Genomic DNA, 20,388 nt, shown 5'->3' on the forward strand with positions numbered 1-20,388 from the left:
AAAAACAAGAAACAATAATAACAATCCAATTAATACATTTAAAAAATTCTTTAAAATTCTAATTTAAAAATGATCAATATCATTCATTCAACAATCAAATTAAAGTATTCATTGGTCAGGGGGGAAGATCTAAGGAACCCCAGGTCTGGCAGCAAAGATGAGTTTTTAAACTCTTTCCGATGGTGAGGAGGGTGGGGGCATTATGAATCTCTGGGGGGAGTTGATTCCAGAGGGCCGGGGCCTCCACAGAGAAGGCTCTTCCCCTAGGTCCTGCCAGCTGACATTGTTTGGTCGACGGGACCCTAAGGAGACCAACTCTGTGGGAGCTCATCGGTCACTGGGATTCATGCGGCAGAAGGCGGTCCCGGAGATATTCTGGTCCAATGCCATGTAGGGCTTTATAGGTCATAACCAACACTTTGAATTGTGTCCAGAAACAGATCAGCAGCCAATGCAGTCCACGGAGTGATGACAACATATGGCCATGCCTCGGAAGACCCAATACCGCTCGCACGGCTGCATTTTGGATGAGCTGAAGTTTCCGAACACTCTTCAAAGGTAGCGCCATGTAGAGAGCATTGCAGTAGTCAAACCTTGAGGTGATAAGGGCATGAGTGACCATGAGCAAAGACTCCCTGTCCAAATACGGCTGCAACTGGTGCACCAGGTGGACCCGGGCAAACACCCCCCCTCACCACAGCCGAAAGATGGTTGTAATGTTAGCTGTGGATCGAGGAGGATGCCCAAGTTGCGAACCCTCTCTGAGGGGGTCAATAATCCCCCCCGGGTGATGGACAGACAGATGGATGTGTCCTTGGGAGGCAGTACCCACAGCCACTCTGTCTTGTCTGGATTGAGTCTGAGCCTGTTGGCACCCATCCAGACCCTGACAGTATCCAGACACCAGCACATTACTCCACTGGACATGGGGTGGGATGTACAGCTGAGTGTCATCAGCGTACTGATGGTCACTCACCCCATACCCTTGGATGATCTCACATAGCGCTTTCATTAAACAGCAGAGGGGAGAGGGCCGATCCCTGAGGAACCCCACAAGGTAGGGACCTAGGAGTCGACCTCTGACTCCCCGCTAACACCGACTGTGACCGACCAGAGAGGTAGGAGGAGAACCACTGTAGAATGGTGCCTCCCACTCCCAACCCCTCCAGTTGGGGCAGAAGGATACCATGATTGATGGTATCGAAAGCCGCTGAGAGGTCAAGAAGCACCAGGACAGAGGATAAACGCCATAGATCATCCATCAGCGCGACCAAAGCAATTTCTGTGCTGTAGCCGGGTCTGAATCCTGACTGCCAAGGGCCTAGATGATGATGCCGAGGGCCTATATGACTTCTCATGATACGACCTCTCATGATAACTACGATTATGATCTATGACTTGCTGTTTATATGTACACTGTGAGCTTATGCACTAAAGCAACGTTTCCCAACCAGTGTGCCGCGAGACACAGCCAGGTGTGCCGCCAAGCTCCTAGGGAAAAAAGAGAGCTTAAGGAGAGCCCTGCCCAGCTGGAGATTCCCTGGCAGCACCAGGTAGAAGCCGGCAATGCAGCACCCTTTTCCAGTGCCGCGCAAGGAGCTGGGCGTTGGAGTTTGGGGTGGGGAGCGATGAAAGTGCGGAGGCCGGCGCCGCGGCTGCCCCCACCCCCCAGTGCCTCCGTTCTCCTCGCGCCCCTGGCTTCTCGCCGCTGACGCCCGTCCGCCCTCCCTCCCGCTCGATCTGCCCCTTTCTCCAGCTCCTCCGGCGAGCGCTCGGGGAAAACCTTCTCACAGCGGAGGTCGGAGAAGGTTCTTTGGAACGTCGGGGGTGCGTGCGCACGCGCGCCCTATCCTCCAGCCAGCCTACCCGGAAAAGCTTTGCCGGCCTCCGCAGAGAAGGAAGAGAGAGAACAAGAGAGAGAAAGAAAGGAAGAGAGAGAAAGAGATAGCAAGAGAGACAGAATGAGAGAGAGAGAGAAAGAGAAAGAAAGAAAGAGACAGCAAGAGGGGGGAAGGAGGGAGAGAGAAAGAGAGCCAAAGAGAGAGGAAGGAAGGAAGAGAGAAAGAAAGAGATAGCAAGAGAGACAGAATGAGGGAGAGAGAAAGAGAAAGAAAGAAAGAAAGAAAGAAAGAAAGAGACAGCAAGAGGGGGAAGGAGGGAGAGAGAAAGAGCAAAAGAGAGAGAAAGGAAGAGAGAAAGAAAGAGATAGCAAGCGAGACAGAATGAGAGAGAGAAAGAAAGGAAAGAAAGAAAGAAAGAAAGACAGCAAGAGGGGGGAAGGAGGGAGAGAGAAAGAGCAAAAGAGAGAGGAAGGAAGGGAGAAAGAAAGGGATGGAGAGAGAGAGAAAGAGGGAGGGAGAGAAAGAGGGAGGGAGAGAGAAATAGAGCGAAAGGGAGAAAGAGAGATTTTTTTTGTCCAAACTTTTTTGCGCCCCCCCCCCCCAATGTTCCCCAGGATTTTGAAAATGTGAATAATGTGCCGCGGCTCAAAAAAGGTTGGGAAACACTGCACTAAAGGCCATCACACTTGGCCAACAAAGAATTCTATTCTATTCTATATCCTCCTGGTTTGGGGCCAAATGACCAGAACAGCGTGTCATAAAATAATAAAACCATATAATCATTTTGGTATTAATAGTTCCTAAGATAGTAAATCCAACCAGGATGTGCTTTATACAGTGTTTTTATTTCTTTATGATGTTTTATGATTATGTATCTTTCTGTGTCTATACAGGTATGTGTGCATTGGCCTTCCGCTATATCCCATTAAGACCTCTGGTTGACCATGGTGGGGATAAGTGGACTATAAAAATGTTTGGCCTGGCCTGACATTAGGATCTTTTTGGGTACCACTTTTTAAGGTCTTGGTAAGGACACACTTGGAATATTGTGTTCAGTTTTGGTTGCCAGGATATTAAAAAAATGATATTGAGAAGAACCATTGCAGGATTTCGGTGCAGCAAGTCTAGTAAAAAGAATGACCAGCATGACATGATAGAAATCTTCCCATATTTGAGTGGCTGTCACAGAAGAAGCAATGGATGGACACTAATCAAGGAGAGAACCAACCTAGGACCACAGGGAAATTTCCTTATAATGAGGACTATCAAAAAATAGAATGATTTCCCTCCAAGAGTGTCGATATAATAATATAATGTAAAGCATTTGATAAAGTAGACCATAATTAATATTAGATAAAGTAGAAAAATGTAGGTTAGACAGCAACACCACCAGATGAATTCAAAACTGGCTGAAGAACCATACTCAACGTGGAACTGCATATACGTGGAGGAAAGTAGGCAGTAGAGTATTCCAAGGCTCTGTTGGAATACTCATCAAATTTGCAGATGACACCAACTGACAGGAATAGCCAACTCCCAATGATAGGCTCAAGATACAGAAGGATCTGGACAGACTTGAACAATGGGCGCTATCTAACAAAATGAAATTCAGTGGTGAAAAAAGTCAGGTTCTACATTTAGGCAAGAAAAACAAAATGCACAGGGACAGCATATGTGGTACCTTGCTCAACAGTAGTAGAATCAAGGGGTAGAATCAAGATCACGTGAAGTGTTAATACCACTTTATAAGGCCCTAGTAAGGCCACATTTGGAATACTGCATTCAGTTGTGGTCGCTACGATGCAAAAAGTATATTGAGATTCTAGAAAAAGTACAGAGCAGAGCGACAAAAGTGATTAGGGGACTGGAGGCCAAAACGTATGAAGAACAGTTGCAGGAACTGGGTACGTCTAGTTTAATGAAAAGGAGGACCAGGGGAGACATTTATAACAATGGTACTTCATAAACATTCCAGAGAATAAAAAGATTTTATTCCATGAACAAAATCTGAAAAGAGTGACTTAAACTGAAGGAGTCAATTGCAATTAGGATGGATTTTATTGGTCTGATATTTGTAATTGAAAGGGGCATAATGTAAAATGGGTGTGAAAATGCCTTATTCCCCACGTATTATGGCTCTTGGCTTCGCTGGGCAATCTATTATACCAAGTGTCCACCTAGGAAACTGGGACTGCTGTGGAGGGCCAACAGATCTATGAAGGTGTGTAAGCACACAGGCACCCAGATACATAAATTGAAAATAAAAAGTTGTGTGTATCTATGCAACCTATGGGACCGTCTCCTGCCTCATGTGTCCCAGCAGCCAGTCAGGTCCCACAGAGTCAGCCTTCTCCAGGTCCCATCGGCCAGGCAAAACTGCTACAGAAATTGCCACCAGAAGTTGTGAATGCTCCAACACTGGAAGTTTTAAAGATAATGTTCGATAACCATCTGTCCGAAGTAGTGTAGGGTTTCCTGCCTAAGCAGGGGGTTGGACTAGAAGACCTCCAAGGTTCCTTCCAACTCTGTTATTATTATTATTAAAGTCCCTCCCAGCTGTTTTCTGATTGAATAATTGATCTCCGTGTATGAGATACCCCAGCCCATGCCAAGGTCAAAGGGAGTCCAAGAAACCAAAGAGTGAAATGTCAACCTAGAACATGTGGTTGTTCCTATTCTATTTTTGGAGGAGTCTGAGTAGCCTTTCCCCCTTCCCTTCCCCCCTCCCACCCCCCAGAAAAAAAACACACAGGCCTCTTCTTTGTACAATGATGTGTCTGTAGAATTCTTGGTGCTTCTGAGCTTGATGGTTTCATTCAGCATTGAAGAGGTTGGAGCGGTGTGGCATAAACAGTAACGTCCTTTAAACAATAACTTTTTAAAGGTATAATGAATAAGTATATGATTTGTATTAATTGAAAAATTACAATAATGATAGAAATAAGGCGGTAAAAAGCACAACAAATATATATATAAATTAAATTGAATTCTACATCTTTCATGGCCAAATTGTATTGAATGGTATGTGTGGGTTGATTGGATTGTTGAGTTGTGGGTTTTAACTGGGGTTATTGTTTTAATTTAATATTTGACTTATTTTTATTGTAAATTGTATTTTTATATTGTTGTAAGCTGCCCTGAGCCCTTCGGGACTGGGCGGCACAGAAGTCGAATAAATAACCAGAGTCATTTTCCTTTTACCGACTGAATTAGCCCTAAGAAAGACTTGGCGTTTAAGGGATGAGAATATTTTAATTTAAATATCTCTGGGGGTTTTTTGTGTGTTAATGATTGTTTGTATGTTGTGTTTATGTTTTTTTGTATTGTTCTTTTTTAAAATGTATTTATTTCAATAAAAAAAATATTTTTTTAAAAAAAAAGGAAATGGGGGGGGCCCTCAGTGGAAAAACTTTCTTTGTAGCTTTTTACCTTATTTCTCCAAATAAGGTAAAAAGGGAGGGAACCTTCTCAGGAAAGTAGCATCCTTGCTTTGCAGCTCAAACACCCCCGGAAGAGACATGACCTCTGCCTCCCCAGACCCTACAGGAGGTGCCCATGAACCAGAAGATGGACATCACGAATGCATTTCCTGCTTTCTGCTTTTGCTGGTTAGTGTTTTTGGCCTTCTTTGGTTCAGCGATTCTCCTGTACCCATCCTGCCTGGATCTTTTTCTCTCCAGGGGGGGGGACATTATTTCCACCCATCTATATTTCTCCTTCCATTAATCTCATATTTCCCTCTGAGAGAAAAGGTGGGAGAGAAGGACCCCAGGAAAGGAGCCGACAAGGTTGCATTGAGTGTTTTGGGATTGGAAAGTCAACTGCAGACACGACACCCTCTTCCCCCTGAGATTTCTTCAGGGAGGGGCCCTGGACCCCCTGCGAGAGAAAAGCCAAACTCAAGACAAGGGCAGAGCAACAGATTTTATTATCAGGTTCTTCAGAAGGAGGGAAAGAGAAGCAAGATTAGAGGAACCAACTGCTGGACATTCAGCTGGTCTTTCTGGCCAAAGAAGATTTACACTTGAAGAAGGTGGAATCAAAAGATCTCAGCTCAGGTTTCCAATCAATGGGGAGCCCCCCAAGCTCCATCTCCAGACTTGGCTTAAATGGGTTTCCATTTGCAGAGAAAAGGACGAGGGCGGCCACAGGCGAGGTCATTCCAACTCACGTGCCCTGAAAGGAAAGAACAAGGGTGTTTCATCATAGATGGAAAGTGATTTCCTTTTAAAAAAAAACAATTTTTATTGTTTATAAAGAAAAAAACAAACAAACATAACACATAACAAAACATTAAATGAGCATTTCCAAAATGTGAACTGTAGGTGGTATACATCACAAAAGTAAACCTTAATGCTGTGACTATAAAAAGTGATTTTCATGAATATATCAAGTTGATAATATGAATTTATCACCAAGTAGGGATAACATATATAAATTGAGATTAACATAAATTACATTTTCATTCTTATTTTGCGTATATTTGGAACTGATATAGTCAAATTTAATCTCTATAGAATTGTAACGATACCATCCAAAGATCTTTACTATTGATTTATCAACTATATTGTTGACTGCCAGATTGCAAAAGTGATTCCCTTTAGGCTTTTAGGCTGTTGAAAGATTTTGCAGACAGCTGGATTATTTTAAAAAGCCATTTCTGCAGATACACACGAGATGGAGATCCAAGAATTAATGTACCTGTACAATGAGCTTCATAGAAGTTTTAAGGAATGTTTTAATGATTCATTTTAACACCACTGGATTTTAGATTAACTAGTTTTAAAATTAGAATGAAGACTTTTCATACTGACCATATCGATGATCAAGAGAGCCACAAAACTCATTGCTGCCACCATTGTTGGGCTCCTTATAGCTCCAACTTCTGTATCTGGATCGTGACCCATCAATCCAGCGCCATCCAGTATTCTGTGCAATGCGGAATAAAGCATATTGAGGTGGGTGAGTGTGGGGTGGGGAGGGAGAGATTTTTCAATTCTGAATTTAACTTAAATTAATTCAAAGGGGGGAGTTGTGCTAAATAGTTTTTTTCTGCAAGCACGCAATACACATTGATTACAGCTTCCGTTGCGCTCTTTGGGTGCATGAAGCGATGTATAAATCCAAGCGCTATTGCTACTGCTATCGCTCTTGCTATGCCCACGTCTTTCATTCCAACCATCGTGAGCCGCCCCGAGTCTGCGGAGAGGGGCGGCATACAAATCTGATTAAACTTAAACTTAAACTTAAACTTAAACTACTGGCATTGGGATCCTATGTCCTTGTGTCCCCTTGTGTCAGGAGCAGCAATGGGGTGGTGTTTGCATTCAACAACAACATGCTGTCTTCTAACTCAATGTTCCCCAACCTTGGCAACTTGAAGATATCTGGACTTCAACACCCAGCATTTGCTGGCTGGGGAATTCTGGGAGTTAAGTCCAAATACCTTCAAGTGGCCAAGGTTGAGAAACACTGTTCTAACGCATTCACATGGGACAAAACCAGCATCAGGAAACGGAAACCCACCCACCCACCCAACAACAACAACAACAACAACAGAGTTGAAGGGGACCTTGGAGGTCTTCTAGTCCACCCCCCTGGTTAGGCAGGAATCCCTACACTACTTCAGACAGATAGTTATCCAACATCTGTTTAAAAACCTCTGGAGGCAAGCTGTTCCACTGATCAACTGTTCTGACAGGAAATTTCACTTTGTCAAAGAATGATATAAGATTATTCTGGCATGATCTGTTTTTGACAAACCCGTGTTGGCTTTTGGTAATTACTTGGTTTGCTTCTAGGTGTTTGTTCACTCATTGCTTAATAACCTTTTCCAAAATCTTCCCTGGTATTGAGGTCAGGCTGATAGGTCTGTAGTTTCCCTGATCTGTTCCCCCCCCCCCTTTCTTGAAGATGGGAACTACATCCGCTCTTCTCAAGTCCTCTGGCAGGTCTTCCCTGGTGCTCCAGGATCTTTGAAAGAGATAGTTCAGTGGTACTGAGATCTCGACTGCCAGTTCCTTCAGAACCTTGGGGCGTAAAGCCCTTCATGGCCTCGGACCCGAATATCTCTGAGACCGCCTTCTGCCGCATGAATCCCAGCGACCTGTTAGGTCCCACAGAGTTGGCCTTCTCCGGGTCCCGTCGATGAAACAATGTCATCTGGCGGGACCCAGGGGAAGAGCCTTCTCTGTGGTGGCTCCGACCCTCTGGAACCAACTCCCCCCCAGAGATTAGGACTGCCCCCACCCTCCTTGCCTTTCGCAAACTCCTTAAAACCCACCTCTGTCATCAGGCATGGGGGAATTGATTCCCCTGGGCCCTCTCCACTTTATGTATGGTTTGTATGAGATGTATGATTATTTTTTATATCAGGGGTTTATAAATTGTCTTTTTTAACTATTGGATTTGTATTGTTTTGTTGTTGTAAGCCGCTCCGAGTCTCCGGAGAGGGACGGCATACAAATCTAATAAAAATAATAATAATAATAATAATAATAATAATAATAATAATAATAATAATAATCCACCTGGTCCTGGTGACTTGACTTCATCTAGGGTGGACAGTTGTTCCCTTACCCTTTTCTTCCCTATTTTAAGTTGTGTTCCTAATATGATTTTAAAGTTTTTCCTTGAACCAGCTGCAGACAACATGACTAATGAAGCCACACCCTTCCCTCTTACACCACTCTTTTAGCCACACATTAAATTCTGATGCATGTTGTCCTTTCCCTCTTTGTTCCTTATGTACTGATGACACCTCTGAAAAAATAAGCCTGCCACAACACAACCTATACTGCTAAGTTCATACCCCGCGCTCTGGAAGTCATTCTGCACAGAGAGAACATCTTTTTGGGACCGATCATTTGCGCCAAGATGTATAATAGCATCAACGTCACAGTCCTTGCTGGCATTCTCGACTATCTTAAGAATGTGCCTCTTGTCTCTGCTGGCCGACATCTGACCTCTTTCAAAAGCTCCTTAACTTTAAGTTTAAGTTTAATCAGATTTGTATGCCGCCCCTCTCCGCAGACTCGGGGCAGCTCACAGCAACAGCAACACAATGTACAACAAATCCAATATTTAAATTAATTTTAAAAACCCCACAAGTTAAAACCAATCATACACACTAGCGTACCATACATAAATTTTATAAGCCTAGGGAGAAGGAACATGTCAATTCCCCCATGCCTGACAACAGAGGTGGGTTTTAAGGAGCTTACGAAAGGCTAGGAGGGTGGGGGCAACTCTGATATCTGGGGGGAGTTGGTTCCAAAGGGTCGGGGCCGCCACAGAGAAGGCTCTTCCCCTAGGCCCCACCAACCGACGTTGTTTAGTTGACGGGACCCGGAGAAGGCCAACTCTGTGGGACCTAACTGTTCGCTGGGATTCATGCGGCAGAAGGCGGTCTCGGAGATATTCTGGTCCAGTGCCATGAAGGGCTTTATAGGTCATAACCAACACTTTGAATTGTGACCGGAAACTGATCGGCAACCAATGCAGACTGCGGAGTGTTGGTGTGACATGGGCATATTTGGGAAAACCCATGAATGCTCTCGCAGCTGCATTCTGCACGATCTGAAGTTTCCGAACACTTTTCAAAGGTAGCCCCATGTAGAGAGCATTACAGTAGTCAAACCTTGAGGTGATGAGGGCATGAGTGACTGTGAGCAGTGACTCCCGGTCCAAATAGGGCCGCAACTGGTGCACCAGGCGAACCTGGGCAAACGCCCCCCTCGCCACAGCTGAAAGATGGTTCTCTAATGTGAGCTGTGGATCGAGGAGGACGCCCAAGTTGCGGACCCTCTCTGAGGGGGTTAGTGACTCCCCCCCCCAGGGTGATGGACGGACAGATGGAATTGTCCTTGGGAGGCAAAACCCACAGCCACTCCGTCTTATCCGGGTTGAGCTTGAGTCTGTTGACACCCATCCAGACCTCAACAGCCTCCAGGCACCGGCACATCACTTCCACTGCTTCGCCAACTGGACAAGGGGTGGAGATGTAAAGCTGCGTATCATCTGCATACTGATGATACCTCACCCCATGCCCTTGGATGATCTCACCCAGCGGTTTCATGTAGGTATTGAATAGTAGGGGGGAGAGGACCGACCCCTGAGGCACCCCACAAGGGAGTAACCTAGAGGTCGACCTCTGACCCCCCACTAACACCGACTGCGACCGACCAGAGAGGTAGGAAGAGAATCACTGAAGGACAGTGTTTCCCACTCCCAACCCCTCCAGCCGGTGCATAAGGATACCATAGTCGATGGTATCGAAAGCCGCTGAGATTTCAAGAAGCACCAGGACAGAGGATAAACCCCTGTCCCGCGCCCGCCAGAGATCATCCATCAGCGCGACCAAAGCAGTTTCCGTGCTGTAGCCGGGCCTGAATCCTGACTGCTGAGGACCTAGATAATCGGCTTGTCCTTTCCTAAATTTACATCCCTTACAACTGAATCACCAACCAGAAGGGAACTTCTCTTTTTGGATACCTTGATGCTCCTGTGTGACTGGTGTGTAATGTGTGATTCACACTTTAGATGGTTTTTTTAAAATATTGGATTTGTACATTGCTTATTATTGTTGTGAGTCGCTCCGAGTCTTTGGAGAGGGCAGCATACAAATCTAATTAACAATAACAACCACAACCACAACCACAATAACAATAACAATAACAATTTTATCATTATCACTATGACTATAATTATCATTATTACTTTCCACTTTCCAAGATGAGTTCTTCATCTTGGACCAAAATCCCCTGCTTATTTGAGTTATCGTTATCACAGCCGTCTTGAGCTGTCGGTTCAGCCAGGGCTTCTCTTCTCCTGCAGGATCTGCGATGACTCAAGAAACCTCCATATGGAAAGAGCTGGTGATTGCTCAGAAATAGGAGGACAAAATACTCACCACACTGGACCCTACATTTCGTCGGAGCCCAATCCAGACATCAGTACTCTCCATATTTTCTTTAGTGACATAGGCACCGATGGATTTTGCCTGCGTCTCCATGTTGAAAGATGCTAAATGACCTTTCCATCTGTTCTGACACTCTTCCTGCCAAGAGAGAAGAACCAAAAATATCTTAGCACCAACAAACCATGTTGTCCATTGCAGGTCTGCTACTACCCAGGTCTACCAACCCAGGAGTCACGCAGTTTGGTCAGACAAGGTCCTCTCAGCTAGGTTCCTGGAGTAGACGTTCTCCTAAGAGGAGCTGCAAATGCAAACATGATTTTCTCACACAAGGAAAAATAAAGACAAAATAAATATTGGAGGAAACAACAAAGTGAGGTATGAAAGTGGTGTCAGCAGTGGGATATCCATAAATAAACATGGGAGGTACAAACAAGGTGTGGAGAGAAGGGGGAAGAGTGTGTTTGGATGGGGAAGAGACACTCTTAGAGTCAAGGGATCACGTTGAACAAGTTGGCTTGAACTTCTGAAGATTCTCATTTAAGAGCCACCATTGATACTGGCAATTCAGTCATTTAGCAAAGCAATTTCTAAGTAGGTGCAACTGTCATAACTGTGAGGATTGGCCATAATCACTTTCATCACTGTCATAACTGCAAATGAAATTAAGTGAAGACACCTGTTAACCTTATGATTGTTGGCCTTGGTCCCACAACATGGATAAGACAATAGCCGAGTTGCACAATTTGTCCAGTCTCATTTAGATGTAGCAGAGGTCTCAGTCGAGTTTTACTTCCTTTAACAAATTTCACTAATATTGAGCAATGACTTAAACTGAAGGGAATTCAACAGAATTATTAAAATATTTTATTTTACTCTTTCTTATAGACTTTCATCTTTATTTTTCCAAGGAGAATCATACAGCAGGTGCTCTTCATTTTAAAAATGGCATGAACTTCTGGGCATTGTGAAGTTTGGGAAAACTTTGAGCCAGATTAAGGGCATTCTTCCCACTCAGGAGAGTTACCTCAGGTGAAATATTTCAGGTGAGTTACCTCAGCATCATCAAAAGCGAGCTGCTCTTCAGAGAACTTGAAGCAATACCACTCACTTCCGTCTCTGTAGGCAAAGGTGCTAGAAGGACAAACGGTCCGGCCTTGAGGACCTGCTTGGAAAACAGAATAAAAATGGACTTTTTCTTCATGGACACCAACAAAGTTGAGAAATCCTTGAGCAAAAGAGACATTTATAACTACGGTACTTGATAAACATTCCAGAGAAGAAAAAGTTTTCATTCCATGAAGATGAGTTGGAAAGAGTGACATAAACTGAACGAGTCAATTGGAATTAGGATGGATTTATATCAGTCTGATATTTGTAATTGAAAAAGTCATAATGTAAAATGGGTTTGAAAATGTCTTAATTTCCTTGTATTGTGGATCTTGGCTTCAGTGGACAATCTATTCTCCCAAGGGGCCACATAGGAACCTGGGACTGTTGGTGAGGGCCAAACCAAGAGATCTATGAAGGTCTGTAGGCACTCAGACACTCACACACGTAAATGGAAAATAAAAAGTTGCCTTCAAGATAAAAGCAGTGCAGTTGTATTGTGTGTATGACAAACACTCATTTGCATTTGATTTCTAATTTCCCACTGACCTCACGAGGGCCAGACAGAGAGAGCCAAAGAGCCAGATGCGAACCTAGTGGATGTAAAATGCCCAGGTCCTGTTTAGTGGACAGATGCCAGCCTCATCCTGTCGATACCAGGATTTGGTGTCCACATAATGAGACCCAGGGGCCTTTGGGAACTCCAGGCCTTTCTGGGTTGGCCTAATGGGATCGTAGCTAGACGTAGAGGCTCCCCCATTAAGAACCAAAATAAGCCAAGGACTAAGATAAATGGGGGAAACAGGATAAAGTTGGAATATATCAACTGTGCGGTCAACAACTTACCTGCCCAGGTAAGGCTGCCCAAGAGCCCAGAGATGAAGCAAGTGAGGAGAAGCATCTTCAGACCTGAGGAGAGAAAGAGAAGTTGAGAAGAACCTTCAATGGCCTCCAGCAATGCCTGGCCAACCCCTTTCGGGTTTCCCTCCCCAGAAGGAAGAACCAGGCCTTCACCTCAACCATGAAACCCACCTGGATTGCTGCCCCCTCCTCTCCCCAATACTACACTGACCAACTGGTGGAGACCCCAGTCGGCCAGGAATCACAGCCTGTAATTCTCAAAATGGGGGTTCTGAGCTTCTGACTCTCATAGTTGGTTCACCCCATTGTGACCATGAAGATCTGGGGCACAGCAGGTGTGATCTCGGATGTATGGATGGCCTAAAGTCAGAGCAGGCTGACCCATAGAACAATTTGGAGAATTTGGACCCTTAAGTAATCCTGAAGCCCAATGAGCTCAATGCCTAAATGGAAGGGATTCGTATTTTAAGGCCCTCGCCTTGATTTTCTCCTTTTGTGTCTCTTCATCTCTTCTCTGGACAAGAAAAGCAATTCCCTTCCACCTGCCCCTTTAATCCTGTGAACCACATTAGCTGCCAAAAATGAAGTAAAACAGAAATAAAATAAACACACAAAGTGCAAACTATCAATCTCTTATTATGATATCTTAAGATACTACGATGCCTCGTCAGTGAAATAAACGATCTCTTCTATCTTTCTGTCCTGACCTTCTTGCAAGAGATGTTGAAGGCATCAACAAAGATGTCTTCTTGGAAGACAAACTGGGGTCATTTTTTTTCAAGGAGGGGTGAATGTTTTGCATCTGGGTCTCTCCTGATTTTGTTGAAAACCCTTTTAATCAGAGCAGGAGACATAAATGCCTACAGGTGCAACTCAAAAAATTAGAATATCAGGGCAAATATGCCATTTGATTTCAGTAGTGCAACTTAAAAGGTGAAACTTATATACGAGAGATACTCATAGCATGTAAGACAATATAGTTTCAGAGCTGGTGATTTGGTCATAATGTGTGATGATTTGGGTACCCCATAATCATCACAATTATGACAAATCACAGCTTGAACTATCTTGTCTTCCATGTTATGAGTATCTCTCGTATATTAAGTTTCACCTTTTAAGTTGCACTACTGAAATAAATGGATATTTGCATGATATTCTAATTTTTTGAGTTGCATCTGTACATACATAGCTGTGAGTATCCCTGAAGTTATTGCTACTAGTATTAAAACTTTTAAACAAGAACATTGAAAACCAATATAAATGAACATGAAGGAAGGAAGAATAAAGAAGAAAAGAAAGATCAAAAAGGAGGGGAAAGGCTAAAGAAGAATAGAAAGGGAAAAAAGATAGGAAGAAGTTGCTTCTGGTATTATTCACAGCAATTGAAAGTACAAATACGTTACAAGCTCTCTCTCTCCCTCTCCGGTTGCGTCATGTCACTCTTCTTTCTCTAACCTATGACTCTCACCTTCAAAGAGGGATCCAGTCTGAAGGAGAAATCCTCTAGATCACCAAGATCTCTTTTCCATCTTATATAGCCAGGCTCACACCCTGCCCAACAAGATAAGGGGATGCAAAAGATGGACATTTCGGGAAGCAGGTGTCTCCAAGTTCCTGTGAAGCACAGGCAAACCTATCACTCAGCTGTTTTCTCCAACCTCTAATTATTTTATTTATTAAAAATCAATTGATTATGTTTGATCCTCGACAGATGAGAGATAATGATTGCAATGGTTTATGATACATTGGGAGCCATTGTGGACCATCTGTGTGTAAATTACAAGAACAAATTGCACACAGAGACCTTTAAAGTTTAATTTTCTGGTTGGTTTTACTTGTTAATGTCTTTTTAAAGAGTAAATAGAGGTTAGGTCAAATTATTTATGGCCAAAGATGGCTGTAGAAGTTTATAAACTCTAGGCCTGTTTTGCAAGGGAAGGGAATTGTTATTGTTCAAATGTATTTATCAGTATTTATCTAAGGGAGACAATTTATGTTATGTTCAGGTTTTTATTTATTATTTGTTTCTCATGCATATTTTTTTTAAAAATCTTGTCCGTTTTTGAATTTATTTCCTTTCCTTTCCTTTTTATTTTGTTTTTCTGTTGAAGTTTGTATTTTAATTTTGCAATAAAGTTTTATAAAAATAATTTTAAAAAAGGAAATTGCAAAGTCTTTAGTTGGTTTTTGGACAGTATTTATCCTAGAATTTCCTCCTTTGATATGAGCCCTCATACTATGACCTTGATACGACCTCTCATGGCAACTACCATTATGACCTATGACTTGCTGTTTATATGTACACTGTGAGCTTATGCACCAGAAAATATCACAATGGCCAACAAAGAATCTTTTTTAAAAAAAAAATTAAAATATTTTATTTACAAATATACACTAAATATATAAAAACATATAGTTACGATTAACAATAAAAACATGGTAAATTACATAAGCAATAATCATACACTTTGGCAATAGGCCAAAACAAATATACAAAACAATCAATAGACATACAGACCTACAGAAGAAAAGAAAGAAAGAAGAAAGAAGAGTGAAAGGAAGAAGAGAGTGGGCGGGTGGACGGTAGAACTGTGTCAAGATTGTGAACTAGTTGAATTTTCAGCAGCTCATTTCCTTATATCTAATATTTAAAATTATAGATAAATAAAAGAACATTGAATAAATCATGGTAAAGAGGCTTTTAAAAGAGTCATACCATTTTAAGATATATATCAGTATCTCTTGCGTCTATTTAAAAAAAAAAGAGGAAGTTATATACCAGATTTGTATCTGTTTGAGTATATACAGGTCATTGTCATTTGTTATGTGAGTTGTTCTTTTTTTTTAAGCCTACAGTAGAAAGGGTCCCAACAGTTGTTAAGTGAGGATTCAGTATTGTTTCTAACTATCATAGTCAACTTAGTCATTTCTGCACAATATTTAATTTTCCCTATTATTAGGTCATCTTGGGGTATATCCTAAGATTTTTATTAATATTGCTTCTTCATTGCTTATTTGACCCCTATGACAATCATTAAGTGTTGTACCACATGATTCTTGACAAATGTATATTTTATTTTATGTACGCTGAGAGCATATGCACCAAGACAAATTCCTTGTGTGTCCAATCACACTTGGCCAATAAAAATTCTATTCTATTCTACTCTATTCTATCTTCATTTTTCCATCATTGTGCAAATATTAATCTGGCTGCTGTGGTTATATGAATAATTAAATGAGTTTGATTTTTGGGAAGATTTTGTCTTAAGATGCCTAAAAGAAAACACTCCGGGGTGTTATCGATTTTCAGATTTAATATTTCCTCTATCCAGGTTCCAATTTTTCCCCAGAAGAACTGTGATTTTTTACATTGCCACCATAGATGGAAGTAAGAACCTTGCTCTTGATGGCATTTCCAGCAAATAGGTGATAATTTATTATTTAGTTTAGCCAATTTTATCAGGGTAATGTGCCATCTATAGAACATTTTAATTACGTTTTCCTTATAGGATGTGGCTAGGGTTAATTTAAAATTTCTGCTCCATATGCGTTGCCATTCTTCAGCTTTGATTTCTTTTTTAAGGTCGAGGTTCCATTGTTTAATGTTAGTTTTTATTTTAGTGTTGTCAAATTCATTTGTTGTTAGATGGCAGTAAATTTTTTTAATTAGATGCTCCTGGGCTGGGGTCCTAAACAAATTTTATCAAGTACGGTATTTTTGGCTATTCCTACTGTATTTTTGTCTTTATTAAATTTCGATTGAATTTGTAGATATTCCCACCATTCTGTTTTTTGGCCTAAGGCTTCTAGTTCTGCTCTAGATTTGATTTCTCCGTTGGTATTTATTATGTCTTTATATCTTATTATATTATTTTTTTTGTGGAAGTTAGGGTGTATGTAGGCTTCCAAAGGGACATACCATAATGGAATCCCTTTATAAAGCTGCTTCCTAATTTTTTTTCCAGGTATATAGCAGGGATTTTCTAACAAGGTGATTCGTAAAGTATTTATGTGTTTTTAATTTCTTTTCCCCATAAATAAGAATGCCAACCTGAGTGAAGGTGGTGGCCTTCTAGACTTAATAATCTAGTGTTAGTTAGAAGTATCCATTCCCTTGTCCACATTAAAGACGCAGCGTTATAATGGTCTTTCCAAATCGGTCAGGCCTCCTTCCTCTTTCCTTTCTTGCATGTATTTGAGGCGGATTCTGGGACGTTTATTTTGCCAAATAAAGCTGCTAGTTATTTTGTTCAGTTTTATAAAGAAATCTTGATTAAGGTAAATTGGGATTGTTTGGAATAGGAAAATAATTTTTGGTAGTATGTTAAGTTTGATGGCTGCTATTCTTCCTAATAAGGAGAGTTGCAGATTTTTCCATTTCTCTAACTCTTTTTGGACTTTATCAATTAATTTGTCGTAGTTATCTTCTTTTAGACTGGAGACTTTAGCTGTCATGTTAATGCCTAGGTATTTAATTTTTTTAGTTATTTTGATATCCAGTTTTGATACTAGGTTAGATTTTTGTATTTCTTTCATATTTTTAGTTAAAATTTGGGTTTTAAATTTATTAATTTTTAATCCTGCCACTATACCGTAGTTCTCTAAAGTAGCAAGCAATTTTGGGCCTGAATCTAATGGATCCTCTAAAATAAATACAAGATCATCCGCAGAAGCTTGGAGTTTGTATGTCTCATTTTTACATTTTAGTCCAGTTATCTCATCGTTTTTCCTAATAATTCTAGCTAAAACCTCTAGTGTCAGGATAAACAGCAAGGGAGAGAGTGGACATCCTTGTCTTGTGCCTTTTTTGTATAGATATTTTGGTTGTTACGTCCTCATTAAGAATAATGTATGCGGATTGGTGGGTGTATATGGCTTTGATTGCATTTATAAATTTTTGTCCAAATTCCATATATTCAAGTTGTTTAATCATAAAATTCCAAGATACATTATCAAAGGCCTTCTGGGCGTCCAAAAAAATTAGGGCCACTTGTTTGTCATTGTGAGTTTTGTAATATTCAAGAATGTCTAATATTATTCTTATGTTATTCCTTAATTGTCTCCCTGGGAGAAAGCCATTTGGTCAGAGTGTATAAATTGGTTTAGGTAGCTTTTATTTCTATTTGCTAGAATAGAACTGAAGATTTTATAGTCTTCATTGAGTAAAGAGATGGGTCTATAATTTGCTATATCCGTGGGGTCAGTGTCTTTTTTGGCTATTAGGGCTAGGTTCGCTTCTGTCCAGGATGCGGGAATTTTACCTTTCTCAAAGGCCTCGTTTAGAACTTCTAGCAGGGTCTCTTCCATTTTTGGTGGAAGGTCTTTGTATAATTCACTTGGGAGGCCGTCTGGGCCAGGGGCTTTCTTTATTTTTTGTCTTTTTATCGTCTCTTTTAATTCAGTGATGGAACTTATCACTCAGCTGTTTTCTCCAACCTCTTATTATTTTATTATTAAGAATCGATCAATGATGTTTGATCCTGGACAGATGAGAGATAATGATTGCAATGGTTTATGATAGATTGGGAGCCATTGTGGACTGTCTGTGTGTAAATTACAAGAACAGATTGCACACAGAGAAGTTTAATTTTGTGGTTGGTCTTACTTGTTAATGTCTTTTTAAAGAGTAAATAGAGGGTAGGTCAAATTATTTATGGCCAAAGAGGGCTGTAGAAGTTTATAAACTCTAGGCCTATTTTGCAAGGGAGGGGAATTGTTATTGTTCAAATTTATTTATCAGTACTTATCTAAGGGAGACAATTTATGTTATGTTCAGGTTTTTATTTACTATTTGTTTCTCATGCATATTTTTTTTAAAAAAACTTGTCCGTTTTTGAATTTATTTCTTTTTCTTTCCTTTTTATTTTGTTTTTTTCTGTTGAAGTTTGTATTTTAATTTTGGAATAAACTTTTTTAAAAATAATTTTAAAAAAGGAAATTGCAAACTCTTTAGTTGGTTTTGGGACAGTATTTATCCTAGAATTTCCTCCTTTGATATGAGCCCTCATACTATGACCTTGATACGACCTCTCATGGCAACTACCATTATGACCTATGACTTGCTGTTTATATGTACACTGTGAGCTTATGCACCAGAAAATATCACACTTGGCCAACAAAGAGTCTTATTCTACTTTATATCCTCCTGGTTTGGGGCCAAACAACCAAGAACAGAGTCTCATAAAATATTTTTTAATAATACATTTTATTAATTTTTGTAATAACAAAAACATAACACAACATATACAACATATAACACAACATACACAACATATAACACAGTGTTCAGTGACCTGCATGCCCTCCACCAGACAACATTCAAAGCCCACCACCAAAATGAGCGTATACCTTATATAAAAAACCTTTTATAGTCTGCGGAGAGGGGCGGCATACAAATCTGATTAAACTAAACTAAACTTTTAAACTAAGATCAATATATTTATTTACATATTATAAAGTAATTCCAATTTATTCTTCGTAGCTTGGTCTCGAATTCTACTAGCCATGTAACCTCTAACCCTTCCCCACCGTCCCATCAGTTCTTGCAATTTATTTTCATTAACCATATAGAATTCTTTATTGGCCAAGTGTGATTGTGTTGGTGCAGATGCTCTCAGGGGACATAAAAGAAAAGAGACATTTGTCAAGAATCATGTGGTAGAACACTTAATGATTGGCATAGGAGTCAAATAAGCAATGAAGAAACAATCAATATTAATTAAAATATTCATTTTATATCCATAATTTCAAACTGAGTGTAGTCCACCATGTACTGGTGCCAGTTTTGGATGGTCCATTTTGTTGCATCCTTCCAACCACTTGGGTACTCTCTATAGCTGCTTCTTTAACTTCTCCAACTTCTCCCATTTAATTCCTTTTTACTAATACTGCCATTTCCTTGGCAATTGTCTAGTTTATATTTAACATCCTATTAGTTTCCTCTTGCACCTCTCTCCAGAATTTTTGCACTGCTACAGATTCCCAAAACATTTGCATAAACACCTCTCTCTCTCCTGGCATCTATGCCAACAGGCGCCCTTAACATTTCAATAAAAGTCCAATACACAAGTTGTGCAGGTGTATGATACCATTTATGTAAAAATTTTCTCCTCGTTTCTGTTTTCATTATTATTATTATTATTATTATTTAGATTTGTATGCCACCCTTCTAGGGGTGGCTCACAGAATAATTATAGAAACAAAGCGTACAAAACAAATCTAATACATTAAAAACTGCAGCTAAAACCCCGATATATTACTCATTCAGACAATCCAATCCCACCACGCATCACATTTCTTGGTCAGGGGGGCAAGATCTAATATCCCCTCCACTATATTCTTCATCTCTTGTACATCTATTTGTTGTTCACTTTGCCCCCTTCTAGTTAATCCCTGGATCACACATCCATCTGCCTGCATTAGCATCCTGTATATATTACTTGCAGGCAAGTAGCGTGTCATAAAATAATACAACCATATAATTATCTTGGCATTAATAGTCCCTAAGATAGTAAATCCAACCAGGAAGTGGTTTTTACAGGGTTTTTATTTCTTTATGATGTTTTATGAGTACGTATCTTTTTATGTCTATACAGGTATGTGTGCATTGGCCTTCCGCTATATCCCATTAAGACCTCTGGTTGACCATGGTGAGCATAG

The 20,388-nt window shown here is 40.8% G+C and overlaps 1 protein-coding gene across 1 annotated transcript; it reads right to left on the bottom strand.

The window, feature by feature from the left end:
• Positions 1–5,946: 5,946 nt before the first annotated feature.
• LOC139169178 (C-type lectin PAL-like) lies at positions 5,947–12,924 on the bottom strand. The gene is made up of 5 exons (XM_070755003.1): positions 12,715–12,924; positions 11,814–11,923; positions 10,753–10,899; positions 6,656–6,770; positions 5,947–6,017 (listed from the first exon to the last, which is right to left on the bottom strand). The coding sequence occupies exons 1-5, from the start codon at positions 12,767–12,769 to the stop codon at positions 5,947–5,949; spliced, it is 498 nt and encodes a 165-aa protein (XP_070611104.1). The 5' UTR covers positions 12,770–12,924.
• Between the last annotated feature and the right edge of the window lie 7,464 nt (positions 12,925–20,388).

This window comes from Erythrolamprus reginae, chromosome 6 (assembly GCF_031021105.1).
Source record: "Erythrolamprus reginae isolate rEryReg1 chromosome 6, rEryReg1.hap1, whole genome shotgun sequence".
Classification (NCBI taxonomy): domain Eukaryota; kingdom Metazoa; phylum Chordata; class Lepidosauria; order Squamata; family Dipsadidae; genus Erythrolamprus; species Erythrolamprus reginae.

What these genes read in the sequence shown, in the direction of transcription:
- LOC139169178 (XM_070755003.1), bottom strand. Translation starts at nt 12,769, where the DNA reads ATGCTTCTCCTCACTTGCTTCATCTCTGGGCTCTTGGGCAGCCTTACC. An exon ending in GGGCAGCCTTACCTGGGCAG is followed by an intron (nt 11,924 to 12,714) that starts GTAAGTTGTTGA and finishes TTTTCCAAGCAG; the next exon opens with GTCCTCAAGGCCGGACCGTT. An exon ending in GAAATGTAGGGTCCAGTGTG is followed by an intron (nt 6,771 to 10,752) that starts GTGAGTATTTTG and finishes CGCATTGCACAG; the next exon opens with AATACTGGATGGCGCTGGAT.